At 37.8% G+C, this 12,361-nt stretch overlaps 1 protein-coding gene across 1 annotated transcript; it reads right to left on the reverse strand.

Annotated features, from left to right (window-relative positions):
- Positions 1–1,103: 1,103 nt before the first annotated feature.
- LOC121949041 (immunoglobulin-like domain-containing receptor 1) lies at positions 1,104–10,103 on the reverse strand. The gene is made up of 8 exons (XM_042494631.1): positions 9,841–10,103; positions 7,485–7,655; positions 5,641–5,790; positions 5,211–5,330; positions 4,647–4,793; positions 4,364–4,489; positions 2,000–2,877; positions 1,104–1,547 (listed from the first exon to the last, which is right to left on the reverse strand). The coding sequence occupies exons 1-8, from the start codon at positions 9,887–9,889 to the stop codon at positions 1,509–1,511; spliced, it is 1,680 nt and encodes a 559-aa protein (XP_042350565.1). The 5' UTR covers positions 9,890–10,103; the 3' UTR covers positions 1,104–1,508.
- Between the last annotated feature and the right edge of the window lie 2,258 nt (positions 10,104–12,361).

Genomic DNA, 12,361 nt, shown 5'->3' on the forward strand with positions numbered 1-12,361 from the left:
TATATATATATACACACACACACACACACACACACACACACACACACATACACATATATATATATATATATATATATATAAAAGCATCAAAAAGCTCAATTTAAAGAGAAATGCATTTTGAAAGAAATCACACCACTTTGCTCAGCGTTCAGAGTTTAAATATTTGTGAAAGGCATCTGAAAGCAGCACAAGAAAAGTGATTGTTACTCCAGGTTTCAAAAGGTTAAACAAGTAGTGAAAATAATGTACAGAGGATAAGTCCTTGCTGCTGCGAGTTTGACTGTCCTATCTAGTAAAGGCAAACACAAAAAATAATAATGAAAAATTATCTTTTAAAAATGTTTTTTTTAAACCTTAAAGTATGTAAACATGTTCAGTAGAAACCCAAAATACAAGTATGAACCTGAAAATTAGCAACAGATGGGACCTTTAATTCACACTTTTAGCATGATTAATGTAAGCCTACATAAAAACATAAATCTACATATACAATTAAAACTTGTTGCTCAGTCTTGTCACACTTTATCAAGTTCAGATTATCAATTTAAAGTTTTGGAGTTTATTATTTTTACAATTTGTAATACAAGTTCTGCCCATATGGTTTCATTTGAGTGAATTTATTCTTCTGACTTTCTCTATGTCAATTATTTTAAGTTAATTTAATTAATTACTTTATTTAGTACTATGCTTCACATGAGCAAAATAAAAACACAAAAAAATTACAATTTCATAAATACATTTTGACACAAGGACCTGGCATATATAAAGTACATGAAATACCCTCTACACACTAGCAGTATCTAAAAAAAGTTTATTTAAAACGTACAAATATCACAGTACATCTGTATTTGTGTTTATAACAAAAGCATCGTTAATGAAAATCTAAATTATATCTTGTTTGGTTGGTTTGGTCCAGATTCAACTCTGTCCATCTCCAAATGTATAAAGGCAGACATACAAAGTTGTGTTATTGTTGTTTTATAATGTTATCATGAATGAAAGGTAAAAAAAAAAAAAAAAGACACTTTAAATAGTATAAGAAATTATGCAAAAATAAGAAATTATTTTCTAAAAAAAAACAACAAATACAGACAATGTGTACATCTCACACACGTTCACAATAATTAACCTAAAAGTGAATGAAAAAAGCAAACCAAAGAAGTAAAGAAGGATATTTTTATCCACCACCAGAAACAAATTGTGACATTTAATACAGCTAAAACAAGAATCACACACAGGCTTTATATCACTGCATGTTGTCTGCAATTTCAAGCCTCAACAGAACTTTCCTTCATGCCTAAAAATCATACTTTTTGTTGCAATTGCATGCAGTGCTTATGCAGTAAAAGTATATATCAAAACAGTACATTATCAGGACTCACTATCAAATGACACAACAAATATGCTTGGGACAGATGAAGGTAGTTGTTGTTTGTCTTCATTTTCACCGTTCTGGAAACATTCAGGAAAAAGTTTTTTTTTTTTTTTTAAAAATTAAAAGAAATGCTTCAGATGACGACGCTGGTGCCGCTACGGGAGCTTCTGTCCTGAGAGAGAAAAGTAACAGAGGAGGAGTTCAGTTAAAGATAGAGATGATCTTTTGTGAAACACATGACTTTTATTTCTGTGGAAGAGGCTATTCCAAATAAACTTATTATTATTATTATCATTATCATTATCATCATCATTATTATTATTATTATTTATTTATTTATTTAGCCTGGATGCAAGATCGGAAGCTATTAGGGCCAATTTTATGATATATATTTGGTGAAAGATGTTTTTGTTTAGGTGTTTCACTTTCAAAGACCAAAGTGGTGGACTGATCCACATTCATCTTTCACCAAATTTATGTCATAACATTGCTTTAAGTGGTGAAGGAAAGAAGTTTGGACTAAAAACAAAGAAAAGTAAGTAAGGAGCCAGAAAGAAACGAAACAAAGACAATAACTGATGAGATTATATGTTTTCAGAGAGTGTGTCAGTATCTGGATCTTACTGAGAGCCGGTGGTAGTTCCTGCGGTCGCTACTGCGTACAGGCTGCTCCTCTACAGAGGAGTAGCTGGGGGGCTTCTCGGGCCAATCCTTCCCTTTTCCTCCTTTCCTCCTCCTGCTGTCCTCCTCGTCTGAGCTCCAGGATCCTCTGCGGCGCTGAGGAGGTGAGTAGCTCCTCTCCCTCCGAGCTGCTTTATTGTACAGCTCCTCCATCAGGTCATCACGACTATGAGCGCGCGGCCTGGATCCGCCTCCTCTCCTCCCTCCGCTCTCATTTCTTGAACCTCTGTGCGGCGCTCTTGCTCGCCTGCTCTCCCACTCGGAGTCGCCGTCGTAGTCACGCAGGATCCCCCGTCTGGGAGGAGAGACATCTCTGTAGCTTCGACTGTCGCGGGGGAGACCTCCTCCAGAGCGGTTGGTACTCCCACTGGACTGGCTTGATATCCTGGGACCACCTCTGGCTCTTTCTCCACCTCCAGTTTCCCTCCGTGAGGACAAACTGGGAACACGCGTGATTATAGGAGGCAGCGTGATCACTCTTCTCTCCACCCCTCTCACCCCCATCTCATCCAGGGCCGACAACATACTCGGGGGCCCCGGGGTGTAGGGGACCGTCTGAGGAGCCAGCTGAGGCTGGAGTTGAGGTTGTAATGGGAGCATATTCTGGTGAGCGTGTGGAGCCATCTGTGGTGGTCCGACATCCAGCCCCCTCACCTGGTTCTCCAGGTAGTCCAACACCTGACCGGTGCCTCGAGAGCTGCCACGCCCACTGCCGTTCCCATAGTGTGGAGGAGGAGGAGGCTGATGCTGCAGGGCCATGGGTGACAGCTGCATGGGAGCCATGGCAAAGTTTTGTTTGGTCGGGTAGTCCGAATACGAGCCTGAAATAAAATGACAGTTCAGAAAGAGACAAATGAATAATCTGCAATAGGTGTTTTTGGGCACTGGGGGGCAGCAGACACAAGCTGTTAACACAATATGGACACATTTTCATCTATAAAGTTGATAAGTTGATGGCAAAAAGTTCCATATTTTCAAATCGAGCAGACAAAGAGCAACAGTTTCGATTGTTTTTTGTGACCACTTTTTTTTGTGACTTTTAGCTCTGTTCTTGGTCTCCAGTCACGCCAGAGGGAAATATTTGTCTCTTTAGCTTTTTTTCAGTTAAAATGGTTGCCTGCTGCATCTGAAAGCACTTTGAGAGTGGTGAAAATAAAGTAGAGCTTTAAAGGTGTGTACCATAAAACCAAAACAATGGGCTAAAATGTGTTAAAATGCTCAGTAGAGCTGATGTAAAATGCAGAGTTGTTGATAATCAATCTCAGAACCTGTTGCCTTTTAGTCCAATGATGATAAGCAGTGGGGACATCCACCGATATTTTGAGACATCCGGTGCAGCCCTAGAGGACTTCCACCTCTGTGAGACAGTCAAGTCAGCTGATCTCTATGAACACATATTTGCATATGACTGATGAAGATGAAGAGTCATCATTTTTAACACGGTTATAAAGCCGTTACATTGTTCTCTGGTCAACCATTGCCTCGATCAGCTAGTTTGTGATATTGTGTGTCTTTGACATTTAAAGGGGCTTTTTCTGACTCACCAAAGTCACACAATAAAAGAAACTCACAGATCGAGGCAGCAGTCGTCCTGCAGCTCCTGTATTCAGCGAGGTAAAATTAATATTTTTGTCACTGGAGACTGGTGGCTTTGACAAGAGCATAGATGGGGAATGCTTCATTTCCCGAAAGTATATTGCTGTATGATGGTAAATTAAAGTGGCAAAAATATTCTGAATGTATCATAAACTGATGCTGATTTTTTTAGATGGCTAAAATACGTTCCATATTTTTTTTCTTTTTTTTTTAATTTAATGTAATTTTTTTAAAAGATTTTTTTAGATTTATTTATTACTGATATGACAGACTAAGTGTGAATGAGGGAGGGAGAGGGGATGACATGCAGCAAAGAGCTGTAGGTTGGAGTCAAACCTGCGGCCGCTGTGGCGAGGACACAGCCTCTGTACCAGGTGAGCTATTGGGCACCCAAAATGTTTCATATTTGTCTCAGTCCACAGCATATTGCTTTAGCTTCTGTGTTGGCACTCCTGTATGCTGTCTGGGGGCGTGCGGACATACATCTACTGACTATAGATAAGTATCTCATACAACCCAACTTCAGAAAATCAGAACTATCTCTTTAAATATATTAGATACGAACATAAAAGTGGTGTTTACATAGTTTCAGGGTTTTTGTTTAACTTCATTGTGTCCTTCCACTGCTGAAACCAAAGCAAACACACGCCCTCCGGTCTGTGCGCGAATGACGCAACAAAGCGTTAAAGGGAAGTCTTTTGTGTCAATCACCTGAGTACAATATGGGAACGCCCTGGGAGGAGGCGTTGGAGCTGATAGGAGCATAAATGGGTTGACCGTTCATCCAAGGAACCATCGCCTTCTGAGCCTCTCGCATCATCCGGTGCTGCATCACAGCTGAAATCAGAGCCGAGGGAACTTTTACAGCAGATTTTGATACGCAGACTTGAACAAATACAGAATCTGAATGAGGCAAACCTGGATCTGTGCTTAAAAGACTTGTGTAAAATAATCTGTAAAGTTGCAAAGTGTAACTGTAAAGTGTTTCTGGTACCTTTCTCCGGGCAGCAGCATGTCTGTGGACAACACGGGCAGCGGACGTAGCAGCAGCACCTCTGCGGGCAGCACTGACAGCAACATATGCAGAGGAGCATGATGAGCAGGAGAGCACCGAGGATGATCAGCAGGACGGTCAGCCAGTCTGGAACGCATAAGAAGACACATGATTACGGATATTTCAGTCTCAGAGAGACTTTTCAAAACCAGGGGAAGAGTATGAGACACACAAAATGCCCCATCATCTCCTACGCAGGAGCAACACACACAGACTTTGTGGTAGTTTTGCATCTTTTTTGTTATTGTTTTGTGTCTCTTTGTAGCTGTATTGTGTCTTTTTGAAGCCAATGCTATTTTTTTTGTCTTCATAGTAATTTTGTGTCTCTTTTTGGTTGTTTTTCCCCCTTTTTGTATATTTTTTGTATATATTTGCATCTCTTTGTGATCATTTTGAGTCTCTTCCTGGTCAGTATGTCCTAATTTAGTGACAGTTCTCAGGTGTGGGGCCTGACAGTTTGGGCTTGTGCCCAGCTGACCTGTAAACCTCAACAGAGGAACTCACGGTACACGATGAGTTTGACTTCACGATCCGAGTCCCCTGTTGTGTCACCGGCAGCGTCGATAGAGCAGAAATACACGCCGTTATCCCACCACATCACCTCATTGATGACCAGGTCAGCCTCTGTTGACACATAACGTCACATTACTCACAAGAATATTTAGGTTTTAATTGTTTCAAACTGCAGTGAAATGGAAATAAAAATATAATTTAAACAAAAATATGTTACAGACAGCTACAATATGCTTGTGTCTTACTTTAGGCGCTAAAGCCAAGTTATTCTAATGAAAACAGTATTTAGGGAAAATACAAACTGCTTGGCAAATACTTCTTTAACAAACAGTATATTCACAAGCCAAAATATCAACTCTATCCTAAAGAGTAAAATGTTTATAATAAAATGTCACTGTTACTGAGATGGGATCAAACTCACTGTTTTGGATGGTAATTTTGCGGTTTCTGTAGTCTGCACCCAGTATGGGCTCATTAAGGCCTCTCTTCTGGATCACAGTGCGGACGGTGCGTTGGCGGTCGGGGCAGTCATTGGAGGGGTCCTGACCCAGCTGCAGAGCCGCTTGATAAGCTTCAGAAACAGACGAAAATCAGATTAAATATCTTCAATTTATTGCTTTCTTTTAGATCCGACTACCTCATGCTACACAACCCATCATGACTGTGGCACTGCGACTGATGCCTTCAGCTGAAACACTGCAACAGCAGCTCTTCAGTTTCAGCAGGTTAATGAAGCTAAAGTCAGTGAATAATAATTTGATAGCAATTAACTGCTGAAATGCAAAATACACCGTGTGTGTTGCTGCTGCTTAAGTGTTAATGTGTACTTTTGATATTATCATGAATAAAGTTTTCTTTGCATATAGTGATGTTATAAAATGCTGCTGTTCAAGTGTGCTGACATTTAGCATAAGCAGCAAGTATTCTAATGTAGTACAAGTATTCTGTGTTATTTGTGAGTAAATGATTTACAAAAATGTGTCATCAGTCGACTGCTGTTTTCTTGCACTTTAAATTTTTATTTTTCTTTTTTAAAAAACGCACGACTGTATAATGGATAACACAATAAAACAAGCAGAAAAGTTACCATTCAGTTATACACCGACCAAAACTACTGACAAATGAAGTGAGTAACATTGACTATTACATTACAATGCAATGTTCTGATTGGTATATTGGTACACTGAAAAGCAAAAAGATTTTCTCCATCTGTTATTAAGTGAAATGCATAATCTGAATATCTGTAGCTTGTTGCATATAAAATTGCAAAGCCAATCTGTGTGGTGTCAGGTCAATAAACTAATACGGTGTGAACATTACAGTGAAGTGTCTTTATTGTGTCTGTGTGGAGCAAACGTTTCCATCCGTTTTTAGTGTAAAACACATTAAAAGAGCAAGATTATTAACATAAATTGAGAGTTTTATATATGAACTTCTGCAGTTTGTCTTTTATGTTGTTTTTTGGTGCATTGTGGTTTAACAAATACACAAGCCCATATTTGACCCTGAGCCGTTCTCTGTTTGGAAATCTACCAAAAAATTGTAAACATCACTCACGCACTTAAATCATGTAGAAAACCTGATGAAGGCCATGTGTTGACTGAATAAAGTTCCAGCAGGTTTGTCACCTGAGCACATTAAGTTATCTCAGTGACTGTGAAACCATCAAAGAGCCTCTGAACTGTTTTTCACAGCAGAGATTTTGTCATAGCAGCAGAAGCAGAGCTGTAATCAATCAACATTAATGACTGCTGTGTTTCATTCAGCTGTCCCACTTTGACACGCACGATACAGCTGCGGCCGGAGCATCTACATGTAGCTGTCCATCTTTAATGTTATTAATGACAAAAGATGTCCTGTGATAATTAACTTCTTTCAATTAATGTTGACATCTGGCTAAAAAACTGTGCATTCAGTTATGCTTTTTTGACAATTTGTTAGAACTTATTCATGTCAAAGCATTCAGGTGGTATGTTGCAAATGAATGGTATATTACCAGGAGATATATTGAGCTGCATACAGTTCAAGTCCTCTAGATAACTATCAAATACAAGACAAACAAAAACATAACATGATATTTATTATTTTGGTAACTCCTTTGAACAGACAATAAAAAAAGATCAAGCCCAGAATGGAAGAGGGGACAAAAAAATAACTAAACTAGTCTTCATTACTCCAAAGAATAAAAACTACTCTCTTGTTTATGTAAACTAGCAACATTATTGCTTATTAAAAATCAGCGTCTTGTTCCAGCTGCAGCCTCACCTGTGGAGTAGTACTCCAGCACCGGGTCTTTACAGAAGGATTTGTACCTCCAGGTGACCAGCACATCCTGAGGGTTCGCTGAGGTCGAGTAATCACAGCGAAGGATCACCGAGGCAAACAGAGTCGTGCTTCTCTCCGTCTCTGGAACAATCACCTGGATGGACAGCAGCTCTGACACAAACAGGAAGAATAACAGTAAAACGTAAAGCTGACACGAGAAAGAAAAATCACATTAAAACGTAAAACAGAAACACACTCGACATAATATTGAAGTTTCTGTAACTTCAGACGGAAAATCCTTCGTGTTTTTGTCACAGCTCTGAACGCTGGATTGATAAGAATCTGACCCGACTGGTTAACAGTTTACAACTGAAGTCTTTAAGGGTGAACGTGTCGTACTAAATCATTTGATGTAATAACAGCTGTCAATCATGATCCGCACGGTAAAGTGAGAAAACAGGCTGATGACAGGCGACGCCTGCTAATAGAGAAAAATATCAGATATTCAGGTCAAAGTTTAAACCACTTTCTCTTTAAAGTAGCTGTCCAAAACTGTGATAGAGATGCACGTTTGTCCAAAATGTGCTGACAGTTTTTCCTCAACTGATTTAGCCTATAAAGATAAAGACTGGAACCAACAATTATTTTCATTATTGAATCACCTGTTGTTATTTTCTCAGAAATCACCGAATTGTTTGAGCCATTAAAAGTCAGAAAAAAATGAAAAATGTTTTCATTTAAGTCGACGCGAGTGTATAACTGTAAAAACTGTTATGCACTGCTTTTGTGTGTGTGCAAAACCTCTTGAGTCTTTTATGATTTAACTACACTTTTTTAGTATCCAGACATTTGTGAAACCATTAAAAAAAAAAAAAAAAAGAGTTGTGATTCGATTCACTGATTTGTCGGTTGACAGAAATTTAATCTCAACAGTTTTAATGATAAGTTCTCCTGGGAAAATGCCAGTTTACAGGTTTCAGCTTCAAAAATGTAACTTTATTGCTTTTCTCTGTCTTAATTGGTGGTATCTTGATTATTTTTGTCTTTAAAACTAATTTTGAAGACATCACTTTGGTCTTTGGAAACGTGATAGGCACTTGTCTTTGACTTTATAAACCAAACTAACAAATTCATGAAAAAAATGATTGAGGAGAAAAAAGCTGCAACAGCTATTTTCTTTACCAGTTACGCTATTTATTATTTTTTTCAATTGACCGATCAAGAGTTTAGTCTATAAAATGTCAGAAAATTGTAACCAAAGATATTTCTTTAAATTGCTTGAAACACCCAATATTTCCCTTTTTCCTATTGTCATTTTTGCACAATTTAAAATTACACAAAATGACAAAAAAAAAAAATCAAATCATATAGAGAGCAGGGAGAGGCAGAAACCTCAGTGGGCCTATTTACACACATTTACAACACTGTTATAGACAACACAAAAATTAATATACAGAAAATGATATGACAACAAAAAAAAACATGGCACACTAATACACTGTAAGTATTATTGTTGTTATATATATAAAGTTGTTATCATAACAACACATGAAATAACAAAAACAATACTCAACATAATTTAATTATTGAGCAACAGTGATTAGTCGATTAATGTATAAATTTATCTGCAACTATTTTGTGTATCCACGAGTTTAATGTGAGAATTTGCTTATTTCCTTTCCTTACATTAATACTTAATGACATCATCCTAGTCTCTTGGGAATTATCACGGACATTTTTTCAATTACTTCTGATGGTTAATAGACCAAACGATTAATCAATTAATGCAGACAATAATCTGTCTATAACTAATAATGAAAATAGTTGAAGTTGAACTCCTCTTAAAAAAAACCCTCAGTCAATTCTTACATTGAGAAGCTGAAACAAGATAAATTCTGACATTTTTTACTTGATCGACTAATTTTAAGTTTATTCAGTTATTAAAATTATTGATTAACTTTCTAGCAATGATTGACTAATTATTTCAGCCCTACAGCAGATTAACAGATAATGAATCTAATCTGTATTTTTTAAATAAATATTGATCAGATGAGGGTTCATATTTAGTATTGTCTTACGTTTTTTTTTTGTTTTTTTTGTGTGGGCTGTTACATTTTACATTTTGGAGAACACATTGAGAAAAACTATTAGTGTTGTGCAGTCACGTGACAGCAGTCGGCCTTGTCCTGTTTACACCTGTCGATAATTAACTCCAACACATCGCTGAGAGTTTCGACTGTTTGCTTAAAGTGGCTTCACCCTAAACGTCTGCATACACGCTGACACAAACACACGTGAATAAAGAGCAAATAAAAAGGTATAAAATGTGTTTCCCATGTGCGCTTTAGAGCCTCACCTGTGGGCAGGTGAGCCAGCAGAAGCGCCATCAGTATCATACTTCCCATCTTTTCCGCGGAAGCGTCTCTCTTTATCCTGTCGGAGACTCAAAATCCACCAGAAATCCTAATTTTTGAAGAAAAACGTTTTATTTCCGCTCCTCCGCATATTAACGCTTCTTTAGACGTCAGACGACATGATGGAGAGGATGTTTTTAATCTCTGAGGTGAAAGACGAGCGTTTGCAGCCGCGTTGAGAAACAACTTTTCCCGCAGAGAGAGTCTGCGGAGGCGGATCATCTCCTCCCCTCCCCCCCTCCAGCAGCTTCAGGTGACATCACTGAGCCCGCCCCCTCTGACAGGTGCAGGAAGAGGAGCAGGAAGAGCAAACAAAGGTGATGTTTCCTCCAACAATCAATTCATGACTCAAGCTTTCACCAGAAATCCAAAACAGGTTTATGGCGAAGCAGGTTTAACACAGAATTTACCTTAGTGTTTGGTGTGTAATTATAGTAGAGGAAATAGAAGAGTAAAGAAGACTGAGGAAGAGGAAGAAGAAGAAGAACAGTCAGGAAAATAATAATAATAATAATAATAATTTATAAATGTGTTTCATAGTTTTTTCAAATGCATTCACTAAGTTTTTATGACTTCTTTCTTTTTTGGGTGTTTTTGTTGGGAGTGTTTAATTTGATTTTATAGAAATACACAGATGACAGTTCATGATACAATTATTATTTAATTATTAAAAATAAATTATGATGTTATTGATATTATTATTATTATTATTATTATTATTATTATTAATTATTATTATTATTATTATTATTATTTATTATTAATTATTATTATCATTATCATTATTATTATTATTTTCTGCAAAGGAACTTCTTTCAGTTTGTCATTTTCAGTTCAGGTTTCGATTTGAACATTTTCAAGTGAGACAAAGCCAAGACAGCAGTATAGAAAAATTTTAAACAACAATAACCACAATAAAAACTTAAAAATTTCACATTAAAATGTTGAATATTGAATCACATACTCACAATGAGAGATTAATTCGCCTTCGTACTTAAGAGAGCTTTAAAATCTAAGTTTCAAATCTCTTTGAAGGCTATTCCAGGTGAGGGGAGCAGGACACATAAAAGCTGTCTTCTCCAGCTCAGTCCATTGGAAAAAACAACAAGACTAAATTTTACACTCTTCATCAAACATCAATCCATAGCGTGGATCCTTAAATGTTTTTCGAGGTAACCTAAAGCTAAACACTCATTAACGATGACAGATTCAAAAAGGTAATCCTCTGTCATAGGTTTAAAAGTATGAAATATGTCAGCTTGCAAATGACTCATTTCTTCATTAATTCTCTGCTGTGTTTTGGTGAGTTCAGTGTGTCTGTTGAGTGTATTCACATGTTGTTTACAGGCCAGATGAATCCATTCTTTATGTAAATGTTAACATCTTAAGCCTCGCTTTAAATTAAAAGAGAGCGAATGCTGCAGAGTCTGAACACAGTGAATGAGAGCAGTGATTCGTTCGTGGCAAACTGCTCGAGTGTAAAGTTCACTCTCGGGATGAGTCATTGTTGGAGCTCTTTGTGCGAGAGATGTTTACGTCTCTTATCGAGAAGGTGGACCCTAGCGAGCTTCACTGTTGACACAAAACAAGCCCGCCTGAGCTGAACTCGAGTGCTGCTCTCAGCTCACTGAAGTGTGCTTGAAATCCTGTGAAAAATGCTGCGTGGATGAAAAGCTTTGTAGTCACATCTGAGTCTGGCTCCAATCCGAACCTCGAGACATGCCAGGATTTTAATTCCTTCCTTTGCAGTATCTGTAGAGGATGTGCAGGGCAGTTCATCCTCTGTGTAATTTGTGAGCTGTGTTAGAAAATGTTACCAAATGTTGTTCTGTTTTGTTTCTGTCGGCATGTACTGTAGTCTCATTTTGCCCTAAAGTGGTTACGCACCGGCGCCGGCCAGAGGTGAATGTGTTTTCCACCGCTGATCCCCCCCACACCAGATTCAGAAGATGACAGTCAGCTGGCTTTTTAGTATCATGGATGAATTACTGAACAGACCTGATGGATATAGGCCCCGAGTCCCTGTTTTACAGTGGAAGTGACTGTGAACATTTCTTTTTGAAAATGCAATCAAATGACTATCAAGAGTCACAAAATGACCACAAAGAGTCACAAAATGACCACAAAGAGTCACAAGGTGACCACAGACACACACAAAATGGCTACAGTCACAAACTGACCAGAAAGAAACAAAACAAACATGAATACACACAAATCTAGTCAGAAACTAACATCAAATAGACGCAAAACAGTCACAAAAATGACAACAAAGACACACAAATCGACCGTGAGTCACAAAATGACCACAAAGAGTCATAAAACGGATACGCACAAAATAGAGTCACAAACTGACCACAAATCGACCCAAAACAAACATGGTTACAAAAATGACAGCAAAGACAAATGAAATAAACACAAAGACACACAAAACACCTAAAAAGAGTCACAAAATGACCTTAAAGA

The sequence above is a fragment of the Plectropomus leopardus genome, chromosome 10 (assembly GCF_008729295.1).
Source record: "Plectropomus leopardus isolate mb chromosome 10, YSFRI_Pleo_2.0, whole genome shotgun sequence".
Classification (NCBI taxonomy): domain Eukaryota; kingdom Metazoa; phylum Chordata; class Actinopteri; order Perciformes; family Serranidae; genus Plectropomus; species Plectropomus leopardus.

What these genes read in the sequence shown, in the direction of transcription:
- LOC121949041 (XM_042494631.1), bottom strand. Translation starts at nt 9,889, where the DNA reads ATGGGAAGTATGATACTGATGGCGCTTCTGCTGGCTCACCTGCCCACA. An exon ending in GCTGGAGTACTACTCCACAG is followed by an intron (nt 5,791 to 7,484) that starts GTGAGGCTGCAG and finishes CTGTTTCTGAAG; the next exon opens with CTTATCAAGCGGCTCTGCAG. An exon ending in CGTTCCCATATTGTACTCAG is followed by an intron (nt 2,878 to 4,363) that starts GTGATTGACACA and finishes ATTTTATTTCAG; the next exon opens with GCTCGTATTCGGACTACCCG.